The sequence below is a fragment of the Pleurodeles waltl genome, chromosome 11 (genome assembly GCF_031143425.1).
Source record: "Pleurodeles waltl isolate 20211129_DDA chromosome 11, aPleWal1.hap1.20221129, whole genome shotgun sequence".
Classification (NCBI taxonomy): Eukaryota; Metazoa; Chordata; class Amphibia; order Caudata; family Salamandridae; genus Pleurodeles; species Pleurodeles waltl.
This window is the reverse complement of record NC_090450.1, coordinates 345192087-345218543: the sequence shown is the minus strand read 5'-3', so window position 1 is coordinate 345218543 and position 26457 is coordinate 345192087. Positions and strand designations below refer to the sequence as shown.

At 47.7% G+C, this 26457-nt stretch overlaps 1 protein-coding gene across 2 annotated transcripts in view; it reads right to left on the bottom strand.

Moving 5' to 3' along the window:
* Positions 1 to 26457, bottom strand: part of HDLBP (high density lipoprotein binding protein) — a 671758-nt gene that overhangs the window by 124318 nt on the left and 520983 nt on the right. For both annotated transcript variants that reach the window (XM_069213644.1, XM_069213643.1), the window contains exons 22-23: positions 1137 to 1241; positions 726 to 860 (exon numbers count right to left, since the gene is read on the bottom strand). In XM_069213644.1, the coding sequence (XP_069069745.1) occupies positions 726 to 860; positions 1137 to 1241 (240 nt within the window). The remainder of the gene's footprint in view (positions 1 to 725; positions 861 to 1136; positions 1242 to 26457) is intronic.

Here is a 26457-nt window from a genome sequence, read left to right as displayed (position 1 = left end):
GCTTGTCCTTTGGGATAAGAGGACCTGCCATAAGGGTCAATTATGGTGACCTGGTGAAGTGACCTGGAGTGAATGAGTGAATGCACCTTTACATGCAGGCTGCAAACACATTTTGCATGGACTCCCATGAGTGGCATAATACATTCTGCAACCCATGGGGGACCCCTAGTGGCCCAATGCCTTCAGTACCTAGGTACCATATACTAGGGACTTATATGGGGGCACCAGTATGCCAATTGTGGGGTGTAAAAAGTTAGGGGCAACCAAATCCAGAGGGCGATCGCACAGTCACTGGGGTCCTGTTAAGCAGGATCCCAGTGAACAATCAAAACACACTGACAGGAAAAAAGTGGGGGTAACCATACCACTGGGTACCCCATGCCAATTGGGGTACAAGTCTAACCGCCATTTTAAGGGTCAGATCACATTAACTGAGTTGTATTTAGCAGGGCTCAGGGCATTTCAGAGCCATTAAACCAGTACCAAGCAGTCAAAATTGGAGCAAAAAGTCAGGGTAAACCTGCAAAAAGCCTGTTTCCTTACTGAGCCATATAATCAAATGGCTATTAAAGCTGTCATACTCAGATGTAAAGCATTTCATAACTCGGGAAATAAAACAGGCCAGATCCTCTTAATCTGCCTCTTATGCTCTACCCGTTTTTAGATTATACATGCTGCAAATTCTTGCTTAGAAAGAAATAATCCTTCTTAGAAGTGATACATACTCTATCCTCCTGCTCAGCCTGGAGTTCCTTCACACGTTCCAAAAGGCCAGCCTTTGCACGCTCCAGATGCGATGAAAGACCTGTGATGGTGATGATATCAGACTGCAGATCAGGGGATGGGACCTGGATGTTCACCTGTGGAAGAGAATAACAGTTTGCAGATTGTATACACAGAACAAAATCTACCTAGATGACAAACAAATAGCAATTGGAAAACAGTCTGATGCGAAAAAAGAAAAATCAACTAATACAGCCATTGACTAATTATTAGGAAATATATTCAGACAAGTTTAGCATTCAGCAATACTCAAGCCCTAAACTGTTCAATAGCCGGGGGTAAGCCTAGCAGTACACAATCCAACAATGTACTGCACATGGCTGAGAAACGTCTCATACAAAGCAGTCAATTACCTCAAATTCGTCCATCATTCTACGGATTCCACTTCCTTTTTGGCCAATGATGTAACGATGAAGATCATAGGGTACTTCCACCTCTGTGGTGATGGGAACAAGGGCCTAAAAAAGAGAAATGCAATTAATGAGCAAGTTAGATAACCATACCATGATTTACTGGTATTAATGCACAGAACACTCCACACAACCAAGCGTATTTTAACCCAGACATTCAGCATTTCTTTTGTTCCAGAACAGGGAGTCCTACAAGGACAAGTTAGTTACCTTCTGTAACGCTATGTGAATAATCTACACAACCAAAGATTCCAAAGCCAAGTATTTTGTTCTTCTGATGGATAGTTCTAACCACAAATTCCTCACTTTAGAACACATACCAAACACGTAACTCCAGAGATCCAGGGAGCCCCTATTAGTGAAGTGCAGACAGTGGCTAGGAAGCCAGGGCTCTCTAGAGGTAGCTGAGGATGAGCAGCCAAGACTTATCTAGGAGACATGCAAAGCTTGTGTAGGAAACTGGCACTTGTTGCCGTTATACTCACCACTTTTTGCCTGATATTGATGCTGACTTGACAGTGTGCTGGGATCCTGCTAACCAGTCCCCAGCACCAGTCTTCTTTTCCTAAAACTGTATCATTGTTTCCACAATTGGCAAACCTCTGGCACACAGATAAGTCCCTTGTAAATGGTACCAGTGGTACTAAGGGCCCTGTGGCCAGGGAGAGTCCCCAAGGGCTGCAGCATGTGTTGTGCCACCCAAAGGGAACCATCACCAAAACCATACTGTAGGAAAATGGCTCCCTGTTACTGTAAGGAAATGCCTCCTTGGCATGGTTACCACCTGACCTTTTGCCTCTGCTGATGCTAAGTTATGACTTGAAAGTGTGCTGGGACCCTGCTAACCAGGCCCCAGCAACAGTGTTCTTTCCCTAACCTTTACCTTTGTCTCCACAATTGGCACACCCTGGCATCCAGGTAAGTCCCTTGTAACTAGTACCCCTGATGCCAGGGAAGGTCTCTAAGGGCTGCAGCATGTCTTATGCCACAGTGGGGACCCCTCACTCAGCACATGCACACTGCTTCACAGCTTGTGTGTAATGGTGGGGAGAAAAAGACTAAGTCGACATGGCACTCCCCTCAGAGTGCCATGTCAACCTCACACTGCCTGTGGCATAGTTAAGTCACACCTCTAGCAGGCCTTAAGGCCCTAAGGCAGGGTGCACTATACCACAGGTGAGGGGATAGCTGCATGAGCACTATGCCCCTACAGTGTCTAAGCAAAGCCTTCGACATTGTAAGTGCAGGGTAGCCATAGGAGTATATGGTCTGGGAGTCTGTCAAACACGAACTCTACAGTTCCATAAAGGCTACACTGAAAACTGGGAAGTATGGTATCAAACTTCTCAGCACAATAAATGCACACGGATTCCAGTGTGCACTTTATTGTAAAAAAAAATAAAAAAAATACACACAGAGGGCATCTTAGAGATACCCCCTTAAAACATACCCGACTTCCAGTGTGGGCTGACTAGTTTTGCCAGCCTGCCACACACCAGACATGTTGCTGGCCACATGGGGAGAGTGCCTTTGTCACTCTGTGGCCAGGAACAAAGCCTGTACTGGGTGGAGGTGCTTCTCACCTCCCCCTGCAGGAACTGTAACATCTGGCGGCGAGCCTCAAAGGCTCATGCCTTTTGTTACAGCACCCCAGGTCATCCAAGCTAGCGGAGATGCCTGCCCCTCTGGACACAGCCTCCACTTTTGGCAGCAAGTCCAGAGGAGAGAATGAGAAAAACAAGGAGGAGTCACCCACCAGTCAGGACAGCCCCTAAAAGGTGCCCTGAGCTGAGGTGACCCCTGCCTTTAGAAATTCTCCATCTTGGTTTTGGATGATTCCCACAGTAGGATTAGGGATGTGCCCACTTCCTCTCAGGGAGGAGGCACAAAGAGGGTGTAGCCACGCTCCAGGACAGTAGCCATTGGCTACTGCCCTTCCAGACCTAAACACACCCCTAAAATCGGTATTTAGGGGCACCCAAGAACCCAGGAAATCAGATTCCTGCAACCTGAAGAAAGGACTGCTGACCTACAAGCCCTGCAGAGAAGACAGAAAACAGCAACTGCTTTGGCCCAGCTCTAACGGCCTGACTCGAAAACCTGCAACCAGCAACGCATCAGACAGGGACCAGCGACCTCGGAAGCCTCAGAGGACTGCCCTGGACCAAAAGACCAAGAAACTCCAGCGAGCGGCGGCTTGCTCAATGTCAACAACTTTGCAACTTTCTTGCAACTTCTAACGACTTCACTCTTCCCGCTGGAAGCGTGAGACTTCACCCTCTGCACCAGACGCCCCCGGCTCGAGATCCAGAAAACAAACACCACAGGGAGGACTCCCAGGCAACTGCGACCTCATGCGTAGCCCGAGACGACCCCCCTGGACTCCCACAGCGACACATGCAGAGAGAATGCAGAGGCTCCCCCTGACCGCGACTGCCTGTAACAAGGGGCCAGACGCCTGGACCAAGCACTGCACCTGCAGCCCCCAGGACCAGAAAGAACCAAACCTCAGTGCAGGAGTGACCACTAGGCGACCCTCTGCCTAGCCCAGTTGGTGGCTGTCCTGAGAAGCCATCCTGTGCCCTGCCTGCACCGCCAGAGACCCCTGGGTCCCTCCATTGTTTCCTATTCAAAACCAGACACCTTTGCACACTGCACCCGGCCACCCCTGTGCCGCTGAGGTTATGTTTTGTGTGCTTACTTGTGTCCCCCCCCCCCCCCAACCCCCCCCAGTGCTCTACAAAGCCCCCCGAGGATGCGGGTGTTCTCATAGGTGCCCATGTGTTTTGGGCACCACTTTGACCTCTGCACCTGACCGGCCCTGAGCTGCTGGTGTGCTAACCTTGGGGTTGTCCTGAACCCCAAACGGTGGGCAGCCTATGCCCAGGAACTGAGACTTGTAAGTGTCTTACTTACCTCACAATCTAACCAATACTTACCTCCCCCAGCAACTGTTGATTTGTGCACTAAGGGTCTGTAAGGAAATGCCTCCTTGGCATGGTTGCCCCCTGACTTTTTGCCTTTGCTGATGCTATGTTTACAATTGAAAGTGTGCTGAGGCCTGCTAACCAGGCCCCAGCACCAGTGTTCTTTCCCTAACCTGTACTTTTGTATCCACAATTGGCAGACCCTGGCATCCAGATAAGTCCCTTGTAACTGGTACTTCTAGTACCAAGGGCCCTGATGCCAAGGAAGGTCTCTAAGGGCTGCAGCATGTCTTATGCCACCCTGGAGACCTCTCACTCTGCACAGACACACTGCTTGCCAGCTTGTGTGTGCTAGTGAGGACAAAACGAGTAAGTCGACATGGCACTCCCCTCAGGGTGCCATGCCAGCCTCTCACTGCCTATGCAGTATAGGTAAGACACCCCTCTAGCAGGCCTTACAGCCCTAAGGCAGGGTGCACTATACCATAGGTGAGGGTACCAGTGCATGAGCATGGTACCCCTACAGTGTCTAAATAAAACCTTAGACATTGTAAGTGCAGGGTAGCCATAAGAGTATATGGTCTGGGAGTATGTCAAACACGAACTCCACAGCACCATAATGGCTACACTGAAAACTGGGAAGTTTGGTATCAAACTTCTCAGCACAATAAATGCACACTGATGCCAGTGTACATTTTATTGTAAAATACACCACAGAGGGCACCTTAGAGGTGCCCCCTGAAACTTAACCGACTATCTGTGTAGGCTGACTAGTTTTAGCAGCCTGCCACAAACCGAGACATGTTGCTGGCCCCATGGGGAGAGTGCCTTTGTCACTCTGAGGCCAGTAACAAAGCCTGCACTGGGTGGAGATGCTAACACCTCTCCCAGGCAGGAATTGTCACACCTGGCGGTGAGCCTCAAAGGCTCACCTCCTTTGTGCCAACCCAGCAGGACACTCCAGCTAGTGGAGTTGCCCGCCCCCTCCGGCCAGGCCCCACTTTTGGCGGCAAGGCCGGAGAAAATAATGAGAATAACAAGGAGGAGTCACTGGCCAGTCAGGACAGCCCCTAAGGTGTCCTGAGCTGAGGTGACTCTAACTTTTAGAAATCCTCCATCTTGCAGATGGAGGATTCCCCCAATAGGGTTAGGATTGTGACCCCCTCCCCTTGGGAGGAGGCACAAAGAGGGTGTACCCACCCTCAGGGCTAGTAGCCATTGGCTACTAACCCCCCAGACCTAAACACGCCCTTAAATTTAGTATTTAAGGGCTACCCTGAACCCTAGAAAATTAGATTCCTGCAACTACAAGAAGAAGGACTGCCTAGCTGAAAACCCCTGCAGCGGAAGACCAGAAGACGACAACTGCCTTGGCTTCAGAAACTCACCGGCCTGTCTCCTGCCTTCCAAAGATCCTGCTCCAGCGACGCCTTCCAAAGGGACCAGCGACCTCGACATCCTCTGAGGACTGCCCCTGCTTCGAAAAGACAAGAAACTCCCGAGGACAGCGGACCTGCTCCAAAGAAAAGCTGCAACTTTGTTTCCAGCAGCTTTAAAGAACCCTGCAAGCTCCCCGCAAGAAGCGTGAGACTTGCCACACTGCACCCGGCGACCCCGACTCGGCTGGTGGCGATCCAACACCTCAGGAGGGACCCCAGGACTACTCTGATACTGTGAGTACCAAAACCTGTCCCCCACAGCGCCGCCTGCAGAGGGAATCCCGAGGCTTCCCCTGACCGCGACTCTTTGAACCTAAAGTCCCGACGCCTGGGAGAGACCCTGCACCCGCAGCCCCCAGGACCTGAAGGACCGGACTTTCACTGGAGGAGTGACCCCCAGGAGTCCCTCTCCCTCGCCCAAGTGGAGGTTTCCCCGAGGAATCCCCCCCTTGCCTGCCTGCAGCGCTGAAGAGATCCCTAGATCTCCCATTGACTTCCATTACAAACCCGACGCTTGTTTCTACACTGCACCCGGCCGCCCCCGCGCTGCTGAGGGTGAAATTTCTGTGTCAACTTGTGTCCCCCCCGGTGCCCTACAAAACCCCTCTGGTCTGCCCTCCGAAGACGCGGGTACTTACCTGCAAGCAGATCGGAACCGGGGCACCCCCTTCTCTCCATTCTAGCCTATGTGTTTTGGGCACCACTTTGAACTCTGCACCTGACCGGCCCTGAGCTGCTGGTGTGGTGACTTTGGGGTTGCTCTGAACCCCCAACGGTGGGCTACCTCGGACCAAGAACTGAACCCTGTAAGTGTCCTACTTACCTGGTAAAACTAACAAAAACTTACCTCCCCCAGGAACTGTGAAAATTGCACTAAGTGTCCACTTTTGAAACAGCTATTTGACAATAACTTGAAAAGTATACATGCAATTTTGATGATTTGAAGTTCCTAAAGTACTTACCTGCAATACCTTTCGAACAAGATATTACATGTTAAATTTGAACCTGTGGTTCTTAAAATAAACTAAGAAAAGATATTTTTCTATATAAAAACCTATTGGCTGGATTTGTCTCTGAGTGTGTGTACCTCATTTATTGTCTATGTGTATGTACAACAAATGCTTAACACTACTCCTTGGATAAGCCTACTGCTCGACCACACTACCACAAAATAGAGCATTAGTATTATCTATTTTTACCACTATTTTACCTCTAAGGGGAACCCTTGGACTCTGTGCATGCTATTCCTTACTTTGAAATAGCACATACAGAGCCAACTTCCTACATTGGTGGATCAGCGGTGGGGTACAAGACTTTGCATTTGCTGGACTACTCAGCCAATACCTGATCACACGACAAATTCCAAAATTGTCATTAGAAATTGATTTTTGCAATTTGAAAAGTTTTCTAAATTCTTAAAAGACCTGCTAGGGCCTTGTGTTAGATCCTGTTTAGCATTTCTTTTAGAGTTTAAAAGTTTGTAAAAGTTTGAATTAGAACCTAGAACTAGTTGTAGATTCTTAAAAAGTATCCCAACTTTTAGAAGCAAAATGTCTAGCACAGATGTGAATGTGGTGGAACTCGACACCACACCTTACCTCCATCTACAGATGAGAGAGCTAAGGTCACTCTGTAAACTAAAGAAAATAACAATGGGCCCCAAACCTACCAAAATACAGCTCCAGGAGCTTTTGGCAGAGTTTGAAAAGGCCAACCCCTCTGAGGGTGGCAACTCAGAGGAAGAGGATAGTGACTTGGAGGACAATTCCCCCCTACCAGTCCTATCTAGGGAGAACAGGGTCCCTCAAACCCTGACTCCTAAAATAATAGTCAGAGATGCTGGTTCCCTCACAGGAGAGACCAACACCTCTGAAATCACTGAGGATAGCCCCAGTGAAGAGGACATCCAGTTAGCCAGGATGGCCAAAAGATTGGCTTTGGAAAGACAGATCCTAGCCATAGAGAGGGAAAGACAAGAGATGGGCCTAGGACCCATCAATGGTGGCAGCAACATAAATAGGGTCAGAGATTCTCCTGACATGTTGAAAATCCCCAAAGGGATTGTAACTAAATATGAAGATGGTGATGACATCACCAAATGGTTCACAGCTTTTGAGAGGGCTTGTGTAACCAGAAAAGTGAACAGATCTCACTGGGGTGCTCTCCTTTGGGAAATGTTCACAGGAAAGTGTAGGGATAGACTCCTCACACTCTCTGGACAAGATGCAGAATCTTATGACCTCATGAAGGGTACCCTGATTGAGGGCTTTGGATTCTCCACTGAGGAGTACAGGATTAGGTTCAGGGGGGCTCAAAAATCCTCGAGCCAGACCTGGGTTGACTTTGTTGACTACTCAGTGAAAACACTAGATGGTTGGATTCAAGGCAGTGGTGTAAGTAATTATGATGGGCTGTACAATTTATTTGTGAAAGAACACCTGTTAAGTAATTGTTTCAATGATAAACTGCATCAGCATCTGGTAGACCTAGGACCAATTTCTCCCCAAGAATTGGGAAAGAAGGCGGACCATTGGGTCAAGACAAGGGTGTCCAAGACTTCAACAGGGGGTGACCAAAAGAAAGGGGTCACAAAGACTCCCCAGCAGAAGGGTGATGAGACAACCAAAACTAAAAATAGTAAAGAGTCTTCTACAGGCCCCCAAAAACCTGCACAGGAGGGTGGGCCCAGAGCCTCTTCACAAAACAATGGGTACAAGGGTAAAAACTTTGATCCCAAAAAGGCCTGGTGTCATAGCTGTAAACAGCATGGACACCAAACTGGAGACAAGGCCTGTCCCAAGAAAGGTTCCACTCCAAACTCCCATCCAGGTAACACTGGTATGGCTAGTCTCCAAGTGGGATCAACAGTGTGCCCAGAGCAAATCAGGGTCCACACTGAAGCTACTCTAGTTTCTGAGGGTGGGGTGGATTTAGCCACACTAGCTGTCTGGCCGCCTAACATGCAAAAATACAGACAGCAACTCTTAATTAATGGGACTAGAATAGAGGGCCTGAGGGATACAGGTGCCAGTGTCACCATGGTGACAGAGAAACTGGTTTCCCCTGGCCAATACCTGACTGGAAAAACTTACACAGTCACCAACGCTGACAATCAGAGAAAAGTACATCCCATGGCAATGGTTACTTTAGAATGGGGAGGGGTCAATGGCCTGAAACAGGTGGTGGTCTCCTCAAATATCCCAGTGGACTGTCTGCTTGGAAATGACCTGGAGTCCTCAGCATGGGCTGAGGTAGAACTAAAAACCCATGCAGCAATGCTGGGTATCCCTGAACTGGTGTGTGTGAAAACAAGAGCACAATGCAAGGCACAGGGTGAACAAGTAGAGCTGGAGTCTGGAAGAATGGCCCAGCCTACCAAGAGGAAAGGAAAGTCAGTTGGGAAACCAACTGCAACACAGCAAAAGAAAGGGAACCTCTCTTCTCAGGAAGATGTTCTGCCCTCTGAGGGAACTGAGCCTTTGGAGCTTGAACCTTACCAGGTTGAGCTCTTAGGCCCAGGGGGACCCTCAAGGGAAGAGCTGTGTAAGGGACAAGAAACCTGTCCCTCTCTTGAAGGCCTTAGGCAGCAAGCTGCTGAAGAGTCCAAAGGCAAGAAAAATGGAACACATAGGGTCTATTGGGAAGATGGGCTCCTGTACACTGAGGCCAGAGACCCCAAACCTGGTGCCACTAGGAGAGTGGTAGTGCCTCAGCTGTTCAGAGAGTTCATCCTAACATTGGCCCATGACATTCCCCTTGCTGGACATTTGGGACAAACCAAGACGTGGGAGAGGTTAGTCAACCACTTCTACTGGCCCAATATGTCCAACATGGTTAAGGAGTTTTGCCTCTCCTGCCCCACCTGTCAAGCCAGTGGTAAGACAGGTGGGCATCCAAAGGCCCCCCTCATTCCACTTCCAGTGGTGGGGGTGCCCTTTGAAAGAGTGGGTGTGGACATAGTTGGTCCACTGGAACCTCCCACAGCCTCAGGAAATATGTATATCCTGGTAGTAGTGGATCATGCTACCAGGTATCCTGAAGCTATTCCCCTTAGGTCGACTACTGCCCCTGCAGTAGCCAAGGCCCTCATTGGTATCTTTACCAGAGTGGGTTTCCCTAAGGAGGTGGTGTCTGACAGAGGTACCAACTTCATGTCAGCATACCTAAAGCACATGTGGAATGAGTGTGGAGTGACTTATAAATTCACTACACCATACCATCCACAAACTAATGGCTTGGTTGAGAGATTCAACAAGACATTAAAAGGCATGATCATGGGGCTCCCAGAAAAACTCAAAAGGAGATGGGATGTCCTCCTGCCATGTCTGCTTTTCGCTTACAGGGAGGTACCACAGAAGGGAGTAGGGTTCTCACCCTTTGAACTTCTGTTTGGTCATCCTGTAAGGGGACCACTTGCCCTTGTTAAAGAAGGCTGGGAGAGACCTCTCCATGAGCCTAAACAGGACATAGTGGACTATGTACTTGGCCTTCGCTCTAGAATGGCAGAGTACATGGAAAAGGCAACCAAAAACCTTGAGGCCAGCCAACAGCTCCAGAAGTTTTGGTATGACCAAAAGGCTGCACTGGTTGAGTTCCAACCAGGGCAGAAAGTCTGGGTTCTGGAGCCTGTGGCTCCCAGGGCACTCCAGGACAAATGGAGTGGCCCTTACCCAGTACTAGAGAGGAAGAGTCAGGTCACCTACTTGGTGGACCTGGGCACAAGCAGGAGCCCCAAGAGGGTGATCCATGTAAACCGCCTTAAGCTCTTCCACGACAGGGCTGATGTCAATCTGTTGATGGTAACAGATGAGGATCAGGAGGCAGAGAGTGAACCTCTCCCTGATCTTCTGTCATCAGACCCAAAAGATGGCACAGTAGATGGAGTGATCTACTCAGACACCCTCTCTGGCCAACAGCAAGCTGATTGTAGGAGAGTCCTACAACAGTTTCCTGAACTCTTCTCCTTAACCCCTGGTCAGACACACCTGTGTACCCATGAGGTGGACACAGGAGACAGCATGCCTGTCAAGAACAAAATCTTTAGACAGTCTGACCATGTTAAGGAAAGCATCAAGGTGGAAGTCCACAAGATGCTGGAATTGGGAGTCATTGAGCGCTCTGACAGCCCCTGGGCTAGCCCAGTGGTCTTAGTCCCCAAACCTCACACCACAGATGGAAAGAAAGAGATGAGGTTTTGTGTGGACTACAGAGGGCTCAATTCTGTCACCAAGACAGATGCTCATCCAATTCCAAGAGCTGATGAGCTCATTGATAAATTAGGTGCTGCCAAATTTCTAAGTACCTTTGACTTGACAGCAGGGTACTGGCAAATAAAAATGGCACCTGGAGCAAAAGAAAAGACAGCATTCTCCACACCTGATGGGCATTATCAGTTTACTGTTATGCCCTTTGGTTTAAAGAATGCCCCTGCCACCTTCCAAAGGTTGGTGAATCAAGTCCTTGCTGGCTTGGAGTCCTTTAGCACAGCTTATCTTGATGATATTGCTGTCTTTAGCTCCACCTGGCAGGATCACCTGGTCCACCTGAGGAAGGTTTTGAAGGCTCTGCAATCTGCAGGCCTCTCTATCAAGGCATCCAAATGCCAGATAGGGCAGGGAACTGTGGTTTACTTGGGACACCTTGTAGGTGGAGGCCAAGTTCAGCCACTCCAACCCAAGATCCAGACTATTCTGGACTGGGTAGCTCCAAAAACCCAGACTCAAGTCAGGGCATTCCTTGGCTTGACTGGGTATTACAGGAGGTTTGTGAAGGGATATGGATCCATTGTGACAGCCCTCACTGAACTCACCTCCAAGAAAATGCCCAAGAAAGTGAACTGGACTGTGGAATGCCAACAGGCCTTTGACACCCTGAAACAGGCAATGTGCTCAGCACCAGTTCTCAAAGCTCCAGATTATTCTAAGCAGTTCATTGTGCAGACTGATGCCTCTGAACATGGGATAGGGGCAGTTTTGTCCCAAACCAATGATGATGGCCTTGACCAACCTGTTGCTTTCATTAGCAGGAGGTTACTCCCCAGGGAGCAGCGTTGGAGTGCCATTGAGAGGGAGGCCTTTGCTGTGGTTTGGTCCCTGAAGAAGCTGAGACCATACCTCTTTGGGACTCACTTCCTAGTTCAAACTGACCACAGACCTCTCAAATGGCTGATGCAAATGAAAGGTGAAAATCCTAAACTGTTGAGGTGGTCCATCTCCCTACAGGGAATGGACTTTATAGTGGAACACAGACCTGGGACTGCCCATGCCAATGCAGATGGCCTTTCCAGGTTCTTCCACTTAGAAAATGAAGACTCTCTTGGGAAAGGTTAGTCTCATCCTCTTTCGTTTGGGGGGGGGTTGTGTAAGGAAATGCCTCCTTGGCATGGTTGCCCCCTGACTTTTTGCCTTTGCTGATGCTATGTTTACAATTGAAAGTGTGCTGAGGCCTGCTAACCAGGCCCCAGCACCAGTGTTCTTTCCCTAACCTGTACTTTTGTATCCACAATTGGCAGACCCTGGCATCCAGATAAGTCCCTTGTAACTGGTACTTCTAGTACCAAGGGCCCTGATGCCAAGGAAGGTCTCTAAGGGCTGCAGCATGTCTTATGCCACCCTGGAGACCTCTCACTCTGCACAGACACACTGCTTGCCAGCTTGTGTGTGCTAGTGAGGACAAAACGAGTAAGTCGACATGGCACTCCCCTCAGGGTGCCATGCCAGCCTCTCACTGCCTATGCAGTATAGGTAAGACACCCCTCTAGCAGGCCTTACAGCCCTAAGGCAGGGTGCACTATACCATAGGTGAGGGTACCAGTGCATGAGCATGGTACCCCTACAGTGTCTAAATAAAACCTTAGACATTGTAAGTGCAGGGTAGCCATAAGAGTATATGGTCTGGGAGTATGTCAAACACGAACTCCACAGCACCATAATGGCTACACTGAAAACTGGGAAGTTTGGTATCAAACTTCTCAGCACAATAAATGCACACTGATGCCAGTGTACATTTTATTGTAAAATACACCACAGAGGGCACCTTAGAGGTGCCCCCTGAAACTTAACCGACTATCTGTGTAGGCTGACTAGTTTTAGCAGCCTGCCACAAACCGAGACATGTTGCTGGCCCCATGGGGAGAGTGCCTTTGTCACTCTGAGGCCAGTAACAAAGCCTGCACTGGGTGGAGATGCTAACACCTCTCCCAGGCAGGAATTGTCACACCTGGCGGTGAGCCTCAAAGGCTCACCTCCTTTGTGCCAACCCAGCAGGACACTCCAGCTAGTGGAGTTGCCCGCCCCCTCCGGCCAGGCCCCACTTTTGGCGGCAAGGCCGGAGAAAATAATGAGAATAACAAGGAGGAGTCACTGGCCAGTCAGGACAGCCCCTAAGGTGTCCTGAGCTGAGGTGACTCTAACTTTTAGAAATCCTCCATCTTGCAGATGGAGGATTCCCCCAATAGGGTTAGGATTGTGACCCCCTCCCCTTGGGAGGAGGCACAAAGAGGGTGTACCCACCCTCAGGGCTAGTAGCCATTGGCTACTAACCCCCCAGACCTAAACACGCCCTTAAATTTAGTATTTAAGGGCTACCCTGAACCCTAGAAAATTAGATTCCTGCAACTACAAGAAGAAGGACTGCCTAGCTGAAAACCCCTGCAGCGGAAGACCAGAAGACGACAACTGCCTTGGCTTCAGAAACTCACCGGCCTGTCTCCTGCCTTCCAAAGATCCTGCTCCAGCGACGCCTTCCAAAGGGACCAGCGACCTCGACATCCTCTGAGGACTGCCCCTGCTTCGAAAAGACAAGAAACTCCCGAGGACAGCGGACCTGCTCCAAAGAAAAGCTGCAACTTTGTTTCCAGCAGCTTTAAAGAACCCTGCAAGCTCCCCGCAAGAAGCGTGAGACTTGCCACACTGCACCCGGCGACCCCGACTCGGCTGGTGGCGATCCAACACCTCAGGAGGGACCCCAGGACTACTCTGATACTGTGAGTACCAAAACCTGTCCCCCACAGCGCCGCCTGCAGAGGGAATCCCGAGGCTTCCCCTGACCGCGACTCTTTGAACCTAAAGTCCCGACGCCTGGGAGAGACCCTGCACCCGCAGCCCCCAGGACCTGAAGGACCGGACTTTCACTGGAGGAGTGACCCCCAGGAGTCCCTCTCCCTCGCCCAAGTGGAGGTTTCCCCGAGGAATCCCCCCCTTGCCTGCCTGCAGCGCTGAAGAGATCCCTAGATCTCCCATTGACTTCCATTACAAACCCGACGCTTGTTTCTACACTGCACCCGGCCGCCCCCGCGCTGCTGAGGGTGAAATTTCTGTGTCAACTTGTGTCCCCCCCGGTGCCCTACAAAACCCCTCTGGTCTGCCCTCCGAAGACGCGGGTACTTACCTGCAAGCAGATCGGAACCGGGGCACCCCCTTCTCTCCATTCTAGCCTATGTGTTTTGGGCACCACTTTGAACTCTGCACCTGACCGGCCCTGAGCTGCTGGTGTGGTGACTTTGGGGTTGCTCTGAACCCCCAACGGTGGGCTACCTCGGACCAAGAACTGAACCCTGTAAGTGTCCTACTTACCTGGTAAAACTAACAAAAACTTACCTCCCCCAGGAACTGTGAAAATTGCACTAAGTGTCCACTTTTGAAACAGCTATTTGACAATAACTTGAAAAGTATACATGCAATTTTGATGATTTGAAGTTCCTAAAGTACTTACCTGCAATACCTTTCGAACAAGATATTACATGTTAAATTTGAACCTGTGGTTCTTAAAATAAACTAAGAAAAGATATTTTTCTATATAAAAACCTATTGGCTGGATTTGTCTCTGAGTGTGTGTACCTCATTTATTGTCTATGTGTATGTACAACAAATGCTTAACACTACTCCTTGGATAAGCCTACTGCTCGACCACACTACCACAAAATAGAGCATTAGTATTATCTATTTTTACCACTATTTTACCTCTAAGGGGAACCCTTGGACTCTGTGCATGCTATTCCTTACTTTGAAATAGCACATACAGAGCCAACTTCCTACAGGGTCTACTTATAAAATAGCTTATTGCCATATTAACAAAAACTGTATATGTTATTGCTCTAATTCAAAGTTCCTAACTTACCTGTGTGGAGTACCTTGCATTTTATGAATTTACTTCAAATTTCAGGGACGGACAAGCCAGCACAGAGAGTACACCCTGAGCAGCGGCCGGGTAGAGTGCAAACAAGCCTCAGGTTTGGAATAGGAATCAATGGGAGACCAAGGGGTCTCATCAGCGATGCAGGCAGGCAAGGGGGGGGGGGGGGGGGTTCCTCGGGGTAGCCACCACCTGGGCAAGGGAAAGGGCCTCCTCTGGGGGTCACTCATGCACTGGAGTTCCGATCCTTCCGGTCCTGGGGGCTGTGGGTGCAGGGTCTTTTCCAGGCGTCGGGATTTTAGAGTCAGGCATTCGCGGTCAGGGGGAGCCTCGGGATTCCCTTTGCAGGCGTCTCTGTGGGGGCTCAGGGGGGACAACTTTGGTTACTCACAGTCTCGGAGTCGCCGGGGGGTCCTCCCTGAGGTGAGGGTTCTTCACCAGTCGAGTCGGGGTCGCCGGGTGCAGTGTTGCAAGTCTCACGCTTCTGGCGGGGATTGCAGGGGTCTTTAAAGTTGCTCCTCTGGAAACAAAGTTGCAGTCTTTGTTGAACAGGGCCGCTGTTCTCGGGAGTTTCTTGGTCCTTTTAGAGTAGGGCAGTCCTCTGAGGAGTCAGAGGTTGCTGGTCCCGGGGAAAGCGTTGCTGGAGCAGTTTTCTTCCGAAGGGGGGAGACAGGCCGGTAGGGCTGGGGCCAAAGCAGTTGGTGTCTCCGTCTTCTCTGCAGGGTTTTTCAGCTCAGCAGTCCTCTTCTTCTTAGGTTGCAGGAATCTGATTTCCTAGGTTCAGGGGAGCCCCTAAATACAGAATTTAGGGGTGTGTTTAGGTCAGGGAGGGCAGTAGCCAATGGCTACTAGCCCGGAGGGTGGCTACACCCTCTTTGTGCCTCCTCCCAAGGGGAGGGGGTCACATTCCTATCCCTATTGGGGGGATTCTCCATCTGCAAGATGGAGGATTCCTAAAAGTCAGAGTCACTTCAGCTCAGGTTGCCTTAGGGACTGTCCTGACTGGTCAGTGGTGACTCCTGGTTTTTCTCATTATCTCCTCCGGCCTTGCCACCAAAAGTGGGGCCGTGGCCGGAGGGGGCGGGCAACTCCACTAGCTGGAATGCCCTGTGGTGCTGGAACAAAGGGGGTGAGCCTTTGAGGCTCACCGCCAGGTGTTACAGCTCCTGCCTGGGGGAGGTGATAGCATCTCCACCCAGTGCAGGCTTTGTTACTAGCCACAGAGTGACAAAGGCACTCTCCCCATGTGGCCAGCAACATGCCTCGAGTGTGGCAGGCTGCTAAAACCAGTCAGCCTACACAGGTAGTTGGTTAAGGTTTTACAATAAAATGTACACTGGCATCAGTGTGCATTTATTGTGCTGAGAAGTTTGATACCAAACTTCCCAGTTTTCAGTGTAGCCATTCAGTGTAGGCATTATGGTGCTGTGGAGTTCGTGTTTGACAGACTCCCAGACCATATACTCTTATGGCTACCCTGCACTTACAATGTCTAAGGTTTGGCTTAGACACTGTAGGGGCACAGTGCTCATGCACTGGTACCCTCACCTATGGTATAGTGCACCCTGCCTCAGGGCTGTAAGGCTGTAAGGCCTGCCAGAGGGGTGACTTATCTATACTTCATAGGCAGTGTGAGGTTGGCATGGCACCATGAGGGGAGTGCCATGTCGATGTACTCGCTTTGTCCTCACCAGCATACACAAGCTGGCAAGCAGTGTGTCTGTGCTGAGTGAGGGGTCCCCAGGGTGGCATAAGATATGCTGCAGCCCTTAGAGACCTTCCCTGGCATCAGGGCCCTTGGTACCTGGGGTACCAGTTACAAGGGACTTACCTGGATGCCAGGGTGTGCCAATTGTGTGAACAAAAGTACAGGTTAGGGAAAGAACCCTGGTGCTGGGGCCTGGTTAGCAGGCCTCAGCACACTTTCAATTCAAAACATAGCATCAGCAAAGGCAAAAAGTCAGGGGGTAAACATGCCAAGGAGGCATTTCCTTACAACTACCCTCTGATAAGCCTACTGCTCGACCACACTACCACAACATAGAGCATTAGAATTATCTAATTTTGCCACTGTCTTAGCTCTTAGGGGAACCCTTGGACTCTGTGTACAATATCTTACTTTGAGATAGTGTAAAGAAATGGCTCCCTGTTGCAGTTACCCCCCACTTTTTGCCTGATACTGATGCTGACTTGACTGAGAAGTGTGCTGGGACCCTGCTAACCAGGCCCCAGCACCAGTGTTCCTTCACCTAAAATGTACCATTGTATCCACAATTGGCACACCCTGGCATTCAGATAAGTCCCTTGTAACTGGTACTTCTAGTACCAAGGGCCCTGATGCCAAGAAAGGTCTCTAAGGGCTGCAGCATGTCTTATGCCACCCTAGAGACCCCTCACTCAGCACAGACACACTGCTTACAAGCCTGTGTGTGCTAGTGAGAACAAAATGAGTAAGTCGACATGGCACTCCCCTCAGGGTGCCATGCCAGCCTCTCACTGCCTATGCAGTATAGGTAAGACACCCCTCTAGCAGGCCTTACAGCCCTAAGGCAGGGTGCACTATACCATAGGTGAGGGTACCAGTGCATGAGCACTGTGCCCCTACAGTGTCTACACAAAACCTTAGACATTGTAAGTGCAGGGTAGCCATAAGAGTATATGGTCTGGGAGTCTGTTTTACACGAACTCCACAGCACCATAATGGCTACACTGAAAACTGGGAAGTTTGGTATCAAACTTCTCAGCACAATAAATGCACACTGATGCCAGTGTACATTTTATTGAAAAATACACCACAGAGGGCACCTTAGAGGTGCCCCCTGAAACTTAACCAACTATCTGTGTAGGCTGACTGGTTCCAGCAGCCTGCCACACTAGAGACATGTTGCTGGCCCCATAGGGAGAGTGCCTTTGTCACTCTGAGGCCAGTAACAAAGCCTGCACTGGGTGGAGATGCTAACACCTCCCCCAGGCAGGAGCTGTGACACCTGGCGGTGAGCCTCAAAGGCTCACCCCTTTGTCACAGCCCAGCAGGGCACTCCAGCTTAGTGGAGTTGCCCGCCCCCTCCGGCCACGGCCCCCACTTTTGGCGGCAAGGCTGGAGGGAACAAAGAAAGCAACAAGGAGGAGTCACTGGCCAGTCAGGACAGCCCCTAAGGTGTCCTGAGCTGAAGTGACTCTAACTTTTAGAAATCCTCCATCTTGCAGATGGAGGATTCCCCCAATAGGGTTAGGATTGTGACCCCCTCCCCTTGGGAGGAGGCACAAAGAGGGTGTACCCACCCTCAGGGCTAGTAGCCATTGGCTACTAACCCCCCAGACCTAAACACGCCCTTAAATTTAGTATTTAAGGGCGACCCTGAACCCTAGAAAATTAGATTCCTGCAACTACAAGAAGAAGGACTGCCTAGCTGAAAACCCCTGCAGAGGAAGACCAGAAGACGACAACTGCCTTGGCTCCAGAAACTCACCGGCCTGTCTCCTGCCTTCCAAAGATCCTGCTCCAGCGACGCCTTCCAAAGGGACCAGCGACCTCGACATCCTCTGAGGACTGCCCCTGCTTCGAAAAGACAAGAAACTCCCGAGGACAGCGGACCTGCTCCAAGAAAAGCTGCAACTTTGTTTCCAGCAGCTTCAAAGAACCCTGCAAGCTCCCCGCAAGAAGCGTGAGACTTGCAACACTGCACCCGGCGACCCCGACTCGGCTGGTGGCGATCCAACACCTCAGGAGGGACCCCAGGACTACTCTGATACTGTGAGTACCAAAACCTGTCCCCCCTGAGCCCCCACAGCGCCGCCTGCAGAGGGAATCCCGAGGCTTCCCCTGACCGCGACTCTTTGAACCTAAAGTCCCGACGCCTGGGAGAGACCCTGCACCCGCAGCCCCCAGGACCTGAAGGACCGGACTTTCACTGGAGAAGTGACCCCCAGGAGTCCCTCTCCCTTGCCCAAGTGGAGGTTTCCCCGAGGAATCCCCCCCTTGCCTGCCTGCAGCGCTGAAGAGATCCCGAGATCTCTCATAGACTAACATTGAAAACCCGACGCTTGTTTCTACACTGCACCCGGCCGCCCCCGCGCCGCTGAGGGTGAAATTTCTGCGTGGACTTGTGTCCCCCCCGGTGCCCTACAAAACCCCCCTGGTCTGCCCTCCGAAGACGCGGGTACTTACCTGCAGGCAGACCGGAACCGGGGCACCCCCTTCTCTCCATTCTAGCCTATGTGTTTTGGGCACCACTTTGAACTCTGCACCTGACCGGCCCTGAGCTGCTGGTGTGGTGACTTTGGGGTTGCTCTGAACCCCCAACGGTGGGCTACCTTGGACCAAGAACTGAACCCTGTAAGTGTCTTACTTACCTGGTAAAACTAACAAAAACTTACCTCCCCCAGGAACTGTGAAAATTGCACTAAGTGTCCACTTTTAAAACAGCTATTTGTCAATAACTTGTAAAGTATACATGCAATTTTTATGATTTGAAGTTCCTAAAGTACTTACCTGCAATACCTTTCGAATGAGATATTACATGTAGAATTTGAACCTGTGGTTCTTAAAATAAACTAAGAAAAGATATTTTTCTATAACAAAACCTATTGGCTGGATTTGTCTCTGAGTGTGTGTACCTCATTTATTGTCTATGTGTATGTACAACAAATGCTTAACACTACTCCTTGGATAAGCCTACTGCTCGACCACACTACCACAAAATAGAGCATTAGTATTATCTATTTTTACCGCTATTTTACCTCTAAGGGGAACCCTTGGACTCTGTGCATGCTATTCCTTACTTTGAAATAGCACATACAGAGCCAACTTCCTACAGATAGTATATACAGAGCCAACTTCCTACACACACACTGGCATCGCAGATTGTGTGTGTTGATGAGGAGAAAAAGGCAAAGTCGACATGCCATCCCTTTCAGGGTGCCATGTTCACAAATTACTGCCTCTAGCAGGCTTTACAGCGCTAAGGAAGGGTGCCCTATACCACAGGTGAAGGCATAGCTGCATGAGCAATATGTCCCGACAGTGTCGAAATTCATCCTAAAACATTGTAAGTACAGTGTCGCCATATTAAGTAAATGGTCTGGGAGACTAATTTCAAACTCGCAGCTCCTTATTGGCTTCACTGAATGTAGTAAGTTGGCTCTGTATATACTATTGCAAAGAAGGAATAGAAAAGGGTAGAAAACAGGTCAAATAGCAATAACCAATAGTGACCCTAGGGGGGTGGAGTCTGTAGGAAGTTGGCTCTGTATATACTATCTCAAAGTGAGAGATAGTGTGCACAGAGTCCAAGGGTTCCCCTTACAGGTTGATAGTGGCAAAATTAGATAATACTAATGCTCTATTTTTGTGGTCGTGTGGTCGAGCAGTAGGCTTATCAGAGGGTAGTGTTAAGCATTTGTTGTACACACAGGCAATAAATGAGGAACACACATTCAAAGACTTAACTCCAGGCCAATAGGTTTTTATATAGAAAAATATATTTTCTTAGTTTATTTTAGGAATCACAGGTTCAAGATTTGAGTGAAGTACATAAAATGCAAGGTACTTCACACAGGTAAGTATGGAACTATGAATTAAAGCAGTAGTACACATAGTGTAAGTTAAAATGGCAATAATCTATTTTAAAAGGGGACACTGCAAAAATCAACAATTCCTGGAGGAGGTAAGTATAGTTAGGTTTTTCAGGTAAGTAAAGCACTTACAGTCAGTCTCCTGGGCATAGGCAGCCCACTGTTGGGGGTTCAAGGCAACCCAAAGTCACCACACCAGCAACACAGGGCTGGTCAGGTGCAGAGGTCAAAAGAGGGCCCAAAACACATAGGCGCCTAAGGAGAACAGAAGTGCTCTAGTTCTGGTCTGCTGGCAGGTAAGCACCTGCGTCCTCGGGGAGAAGACAAGGGGGTTTTTGTAGAGCACTTGGGGGTGGGGGTGCACAAGCAGGCACACAAATCACAACCTGAGCGGCACAGGGAGATTCCTACTTCTTATGCAGGCTGGAGAGTTGCTGCCTTCTGAGGATGCATGGCTGGGGAAATGTTTCAAAGCTGGCAGGAGCCGTGGAAACAAAGTTGCATAAGAGTCTTCTTCGTTGATTGCAGCATTGTTTGTTCCTGGAGAGTCCAGTCACAGTTCCAGTGGCCAGAAGTCTAAATAATATTTCTCAACTGAACATAGTTCATTTTTTATTATTTTTTTTTGTTCTCAGTATTATGGTCTATGTCTTACATTCCTTGTGTCCATCACCTGATGTCCTACTGGGGTTGACACTCAAGGAATACTGTCAGTGCAATCTTGTCTTGAGGTTGGTGGGGGAGGGAGGGGGTGCTTTACTGGGTGAAGGAGTCATGACTAATTCGGCCTTCTTGGGTAGGTGTGGGAGGACACTGCAGTGGAGGTATTTTTCACAGGTGTGGGTTAAAAAGGGAGATGATCATTGCAAAAATTCACATTACTCGGTATAAAACCGCTATGCTCAGAAAAAATGGTTTATTAAGGGCGAGGTTGTATCCTATCTTTTTCTGGTCTTTTGTAGGAAGGATATGGCAGAAAGTAGTTTAAAAGTTATTGCATGCAACGTAAATGGGGATAATAATGAGGTAAAGCTTCAAGCTATACTTAATTGACTAGGTCATCACAATCCCAGATATTCCTTCTTCAGGAGGCTCATTTAAAACTACAGGGACAATAGCCCAAGCTTCCCAATTTCATTTCCCAGTCATTCTATGCAGCGTCTCCTAGCGCCGCAGTTCGAGAGTTGGCCATTTTTGTAACACAGGAATTTCCTGGGGTGATATACATCAGGTCTATAAGAATCCACAGGCAAAATGTATAATTAGTACATTAATTACAGGTAAGCGTATACATTTTGTGAGCTTATATGACCCCCATCGAAGATGAAACAAGCTCTTTTGCAGGCTTTATATGATCTATTAATTACGCTTCCTGTTTTTTTTTTCATTATAGGAGGGCATCATACCCAATACCCAGATATATACCTCATGTAAAACCAAAAGCCAGAACAAACCCAGACAGTCTCGTATGCTCACTAAGTTTGCTTCTGACCTGATATTGGTAGTTGTATGGATGGCAGACCATCCCCACGGAGAGGGTTTTACTTGCTTTTCTAAAACATATAATACAGTCTCTAGGATTGATTTTATTTTTTTGCTTCCTTTTTTGTTGGCGAGGCGTGTCTCTGCTGTTCTTACTAATCCTTTTTCTGATCATTCGGCCCCTTTGGTTAGATTAGATATGCCAAGTGAACAGGTGAGCTGTCCATGATGGAGTTTTGATAAGTCCTTTTTAGCAGAGGATGGCTGGATTACAATCCTCAAAACTTCAGTCACTGAATTTTTCCATAATAAAGTGTTGGCCTCAGTATTTAACATCTGGGAAGCCTGCAAAGCTTATAAGAGGCAAAGCTCTATCGTACACAACTCATTTGGCGAAAACAGCCAAAGAAAGAGCATTTAAACTCCAACAGGAACTTGATCAAGCATTGAGGATTCATCAGTTAACCTATGATAGAGTTAGCTCATAGATTTAAAGAGGCCCAGTCCAACCTCAAAGACTTTTACAAATCCCGGGAAATACTCAATAAGCATACTAGTTTTCAGAGCCAGTATGGGGAAAATGAAAATTTGGGCACATTTTTGGCCTGACAGGTGAAAGAAAAAAAACACAATAATAACTTCATCAAATCTGTATTTAATGAGAACCGAGGCTTAGTTGTTAATTATCCTAAAGACACTGAGGAGTACTTCTCCCACTATTCGAATCTTTATACTTCATCATCTCAAGTTGAAGTGCCAGAGACTAATCAATATTTAAATACACTCGAGCTACTAAGGTTAAACGACGAGTTGCAGGCGATACTATCTGCTCCTATTTCACTTTCAGAGCTGACAGAAGCAGTGCGTGCCGCAACTAATGGAAAAGCTTCAGGAAAAGATGGCCTTCCAGCATATATAAAGCTCTGCTGGGCCAAAAAGCTCTGCTGGGCCAAAAAGCTGAGCTTTTGGTCAGCCTCTTCAATGCAATACTTGAGGAGGTTGAGATACCACCCTCTTTTACAAGGGCTACTACTGTCAAGTTTTAACAAAAAAAAAAAAAGTCAAGTCCTGTGAGCTACCAGGTTTATATCGTCCGATAAGCTTACTAAATTATGATTATAAACGGTTTACAAACATTCTGGCAGTCAGAATGGCCCAGGTAGCTCAAGCACTTACCCATCAGGATCAATGTGGCTTCCTTCCAGGCAGGCTTTCGTCAATGGAGACCAATCTTTTTAGTGCAGGTAATTGACTTTTTATTGAAATATTTATCCAGCGTCTATTATAATGTTAGATGCTGAGAAAGCATTTGTTTTAGTTCAATGGGAAGTTCTGTTTTCGATTATAGAAAGGTTTAGGTTTCCCAAGTAGTTTATTCAGGTCCTGCGTAATTTGTACTCTGAGGCACAAGTCAGGATCTTAATCAATGCTTGCATAGAAGCGACCGAACAAGTCTCACAATGTACGCGGAAAGGCTGCCCTCTGTCTCCTGTACTTTTCGCATTTTTGTAAATTGAACCTATGGCAGTTGATATTCGCCAAGATAACTTGATTTATCTTCCTCTTCACCAAGCACCTAAATTGAAATTGTTAGCAGATGATATGATTTTATATCTTTGTGCTATCCCCTTTAATATTTCGAGGACTTTTAAAAAAAAATAAATCAATGTGTTTTTGGATCTTGGAGGTTATAGGATCAATCAGTCCAAATCCGAAGGCCTTTTGTTTAATGCTACAGACTTGCTCCTTCCAGCTGGAATACTAGTTCTGTATCAGCCATCTTGCCCTATTAGGTATCTGGGGATTTATGTAACACTTTTTACGACCTCTTTCAGCTAAATTATGGATCTCTGCTTAAGAAAGCAGAAGGTCTACACCAGAAATGGCAAGTCCTTTGTTAGATTGTATTCCCACAGGAGGGTAAAGAGTGTAGAAATATATTGAAAATGTCACTTACCCAGTGTGCATCTGTTCATGGAATCTTCCTCTGCAGATTCACATAATGTGCACTGTTCCTGCCATCTAGTGCTGGGCTCTGAGTGTTACAAGTTGTTTTTCTTCGAAGAAGTCTTTTCGAGTCACGAGACCGAGGGACTCCTCCCTTTCGGCTCCATTGCGCATGGGTGTCGACTCCATCTTAGATTGTTTTCCCCGCAGAGGGTGAGGTAGGAGTTGTGTATATAGTAATAGTGCCCATGCAATGGAGTAAGTATGTATGTACATAATGTGTATTAAAAAGTATTTATTTACAAATTTACAATTTTCATTCAACTTATAACGGCTACAGGCTCCCGAGGAAGTGGGAGGGCGCATGTGAATCTGCAGCGTCTCATGCCATGAACTGATGTACACTCGGTAAGTGACATTTTCCATTCGATGGCATGTGTAGCTGCAGATACACATGCTGTGCATAGACTAATAAGCAGTCATCTCCCCAAAAAAGCAGTGGCTTAGCCTGTAGGAGTTGAAGTTGTCTGAAATAATGTTCGTAATACCGCCTGTCCTACTGTGGCTTGTTGTGTTGTTAACACATCTACACAGTAATGTTTTGTGAATGTATGATGCATAGACCATGTGGCTGCCTTACAAATTTCTGTCATAGGTATATTCCCTAGAAAAGCCATTGTGGCACCTTTTTTCCTAGTGGAATGCGCTCTTGGTGTAATAGGTAGATCTCTTTTTGCTTTAATATAGCAAGTTTGAATACACTTTACTATCTATCTGGCAATGCCTTGCTTGGATATAGGATTTCCTGCATGAGGTTTTTGGAAGGCTACAAACAATTGTTTTGTTTTGCGAAACTGTTTTGTTCTGTCAATGTAATACATTAGTGCTCTTTTTATGTCTAATGTATGTAAGGCTCTTTCGGCTACTGAGTCTGCTTGTAGAAAGAAGACTGGGAGTTCCACTGTTTGGTTTAGGTGGAATGGTGATATAACTTTTGGTAAGAATTTGGGATTTGTACGAAGAACCACTTTATGTTTATTTATTTGTATAAAGGGTTCTTGTATAGTGAATGCTTGTATCTCACTTACTCTAAGTGATGTGATAGCTATGAGAAAGGCTACCTTCCAAGTTAAGTATTGCATTTCACAAGAGTGCATGGGTTCAAATGGTGGTCCCATGAGTTGTGTTAATATAAAATTAAGGTTCCACGAAGGTATTGGTGGTGTTCTTGGGGGTATGATTCTTTTTAATCCCTCCATAAATGCTTTGACGACTGGGATTCTAAAAAGTGGTGTTGAATGTGTAATCTGCAGATAGGCAGATATTGCTGGGAGATGTATGTTAATAGAAGAGAATGCTAGTTTAGACTTTTGTAAGTGTAATAAGTAACTTACAATGTCTTTTGCAGAAGCATGTAGTGGCTGAATTTGATTATTGTGGCAGTAGTAAACCAATCTTTTCCATTTGTTTGCATAACAATGTCTTGTAGTAGGTTTCCTAGCTTGTTTAATGACCTCCATACATTCTTGTGTAAGGTCTAAGTGTACAAATTCTAAGACTTCAGGAGCCAGATTGCTAGATTGAGTGATGCTGGATTCGGGTGTATGATCTGTCGTTTGTGTTGAGTTAACAGATCTGGCCTGTTTGGTAATTCGACGTGAGGTACTACTGATAGGTCCAGTAGTATTGTGTACCACGGTTGGCGAGCCCAGGTTGGTGCTATGAGTATTAGTTTGAGTCTGTTTTTACTCCGTTTGTTTACCTGATAAGGAATGAGTGGGAGAGGGGGGGAAAGCGTAAGCAAATATCCCTGATCTACTCATCCATAACGCATTACCCTTGGACAGAGGGTGTGGGTACCTGGATGCAAAGTTTTGGCATTTTGCATTTTCTTTTGTTGCGAATAGGTCTATTTTTGGTGTTCTCCAGTGTAGAAAGTAATCTTGTAGGATCTGGGGATGAATTTCCCATTCGTGTGTTTGTTGGTAATCTCGACTGAGACTGTCGGCTAACTGGTTTTGAATGCCTGGGATGTATTGTGCTATTAGGCGAATGTGATTGTGAATCGCCCAATGCCAATTTTTTTGTGCTAAGAGACACAGTTGTGACAAGTGTGTCCCTCCTTGTTTGTTGAGGTAATACATTGTCGTCATGTTGTCTGTTTTGACAAAAATGTGTTTGGTGGCTATCAGTGGTTGAAATGCTTTCAATGCTAGAAACACTGCCAACAGTTCTAAATGATTTATGTGCAGTTGTTTTTGTTGTATGTCCCATTGTCCCTGTATACTGTGCTGGTTGAGGTGTGCTCCCCACCCAATCATGGAAGCATCTGTTGTGATCACGTATTGAGGAACTGGATCTTGGAATGGCCGCCCTTGGTTTAAATTTATAGGGTTCCACCACTGATGCGAGAAGTGTGTCTGGCGGTCTATCAACACTAGATCTTGGAGTTGACCCTGTGCTTGTGTCCATTGTGTTGCTAGGCACTGTTGTAAGGGCTGCATGTGTAGTCTTGTGTTTGGGACAATGGCTATGCATGAAGACATCATGCCTAGAAGTTTCATTACAAACTTCACCTGGTAGTGTTGCTTTGGCTGCATGTTTAATGCTATATTCTGGAAAGCTTATACCCTTTGCGGACTTGGAGTGGCAATCGTCTTTTGTGTGTTGAATGTTGCTCCCAAGTATTGTATCTGGGATGGTTGTAGATGCGATTTTTGGTAATTTATAGAAAAACCTAGTTTGTGTAGAGTTTCTATAAAG